Source organism: Argentina silus, assembly GCF_951799395.1.
Source record: "Argentina silus genome assembly, chromosome: 18".
Classification (NCBI taxonomy): domain Eukaryota; kingdom Metazoa; phylum Chordata; class Actinopteri; order Argentiniformes; family Argentinidae; genus Argentina; species Argentina silus.
Window position 1 is genome coordinate 8,460,371 of NC_139672.1, and position 2,500 is coordinate 8,462,870.

Here is a 2,500-nt window from a genome sequence, read left to right on the forward strand (position 1 = left end):
GCTGTTGTTGCCTGAGTGAGTATTGACGGTGAGTAATACTTCATCACACGATAACATTATAACATTATCACACATCATCATCAGATTAGATGACTGCTAATGAGAGTGAGTGTTTGTCTACAGGCAGTGTGATGGGCAGCTGCTGTGGGTCCTTCCCTAGGGGCCTGTTGGTCCTGACCGCCCTGTGTTGTGATGCAACGAGGCCAGTGCTGTCACTCTTGGTCCCCGCGGTGCCAACGCACCCCAGATGTTCCAGAGACCAGGGGGACTACCGTCTGTGGGGGGCACAGCTGTGCTCTCTTTTTCTGTCTCTCTCTCTTCTTCTACTCTCCCCCGTGTTCTCTCTCTCTCTCTCTCTCTCAAACAGACACAGACACAGACACAGACACAGACACAGACAGACAGACAGACAGACAGACACACACAGACAGACAGACACACACACACAGACACACACACACACACACACACACACACACACACAAACACACACAGCAGTGGGATGGATCCAGTTAGTGATTCGGTGGCATGCAGGAGAGAGCAGAGAACCTAGATGCCTCTAGCCATAACGAACAATAACAGAGGCTAACACTGTGTGTGTTTGTTTGTGAGTGTTTATCAGTCTCCATCATCAGTTCACACTTCTGAATAGAAGAGATTGTCATTAATGCTGCATGCTGCGTGGGTCAAAGTAGCCCTCATCCATCCAATCTAGGCCAAACCGGGCTCTGTAGCATCGCCACGGTATGAATTGGGCCACAGTTCTCGATGGTGCTGCCTCTGAGCAGAATGTGTGTCACCGAGAGGCACAGGAAAAAACAAGGTCCTGGTATGCTAATAGCTAATAGCCTGTAGCCCTGGCTGACTCACTGGGCAACAGCACCACGTGTTGACTGGGTCACGGCCCGCTCCACCATTTCATGGTGTCTAGCCGGAGGGAGGTTTCAAACCTGAGGAGGCCGGTGGAGGTAGAAATCGGAAGACGGGCTCATTGTGAACTCAATGCCCGGAATGGAATGAGGAACCGTGTCCAACCTGTCCCCCCTTACTAGTCTCCCCTGGCTTAAAACTGAACACGATGGAAAAGACTTGTCATTGTTTTCAATGAGGATGGATGATGAATCAATGTATTCCTGCACTCTCAATGATCATGGTGATTTGTAAATTGCGCCAGCAGGGGATTACTACAGCTGGATTGTGTTTTATAGTTACTTCTAGATTGATTTTACAATAAGTCTACCCTCTGAAAGGCCATCCTAGGTGACTAACTGAAAATAACTGCAGGGATTTACAGTACAGTAGGTCCTCTGGGTTGTGGGCTGGAGAGTGTAGTCTACCACAATACACACAGACACACAGACACACACACACACACACACACACACACACACACACACACACACACACACAAGTTAGAGTAGTACTCTGTTAAAAAACACCCATTAGGGAACTGGAGTCAACCTCCCTTCCAGGCCAGAGCCAGTAAGAGTCTGGAATGAGTGACTTTATGAGGCCTGCTCCTGGCCAAGGCTCTGTCCTAACCACACTTGGAGGCTAGGCAGTAGCTATAGTAAATGTTGTCATCTGCTATAGCAACTTGAACTTCTTCTCTTCTTGTGCATGTTAAGGACTATACTCTCCTTCAGTAAGGAAGGCAAACAACTAAACCAGTAAAGTGTCAACTCGATCAGTTGGTCAGCTTTTGTAGAAAACCACCTGTAGCTTAGGTCTAACTGTAGGTCGGACTGTACATGTTAGGAACTCAAACTGAAATCAATAAGTTTATCCATGGAGACGTGGAAAGAACAACAACGACGACGACGATGACAACAACATGAAGTCTATCCTGTGATGGGATTTCCATCAGTCTCAAGTTCAACAGAAAGCAGATAGAACTAATGACATGACTAATGAACGTGTTTAATTATCCCTTGAGGTGACCCATGTTTGATAATCAAGCGGCTTGTCTTCACATGATGGTTGTTTACACACAACTCATATGGGAGATGCTGCGAACATAGGCCCCTCTGAGACCACCTTGAGAGGATGAGGATGAGGAGCCTATTAACCTACTTACGTTGGAACAGTGGACTTGATATTTGCAATGACATAATCATTCAGATTTGTGTTTCATACAGAAATATAGAAATCATATAGAAATTGAAAAACAGAAAAAGGCGCCACCTACCCGAACCGAAGGCTTTGGCCACCAGCCATGTCAGGCTACAGGATATTTTAGCCCTTGTGAAATCATAGTGATCAAACGCCTTGATAGCGGGGACGATAAAGGTCTGTCTCATCCCCTTGCTGTCCGCCGCATCACCCATTTTCACGCCTGGCCGGTTCGGGCTCCCGTTACCGACAAGCAGCTGGTCAGTTATCCAGTGGAATTCTACCGGCGGAGGATGACATCCTGTCCAAAGGAATTCGATGCACCAATTTTCCCTTTCCTCAAAAACTTTGAGTAGCCTACGATACCGAAATGACCACCGACTGGGCA

General features: G+C 47.3%; 1 protein-coding gene across 1 annotated transcript in view; it reads right to left on the minus strand.

Moving 5' to 3' along the window:
* The window catches only part of camsap2b (calmodulin regulated spectrin-associated protein family, member 2b), a gene marked incomplete at its 5' end in the record, with an annotated part of 34,533 nt that extends 32,206 nt beyond the window's left edge, over positions 1 to 2,327 (minus strand). Inside the window, one exon of the mRNA XM_083690501.1 lies at positions 2,189 to 2,327. Coding sequence (XP_083546627.1) covers positions 2,189 to 2,327 — 139 coding nt within the window. The remainder of the gene's footprint in view (positions 1 to 2,188) is intronic.
* Between the last annotated feature and the right edge of the window lie 173 nt (positions 2,328 to 2,500).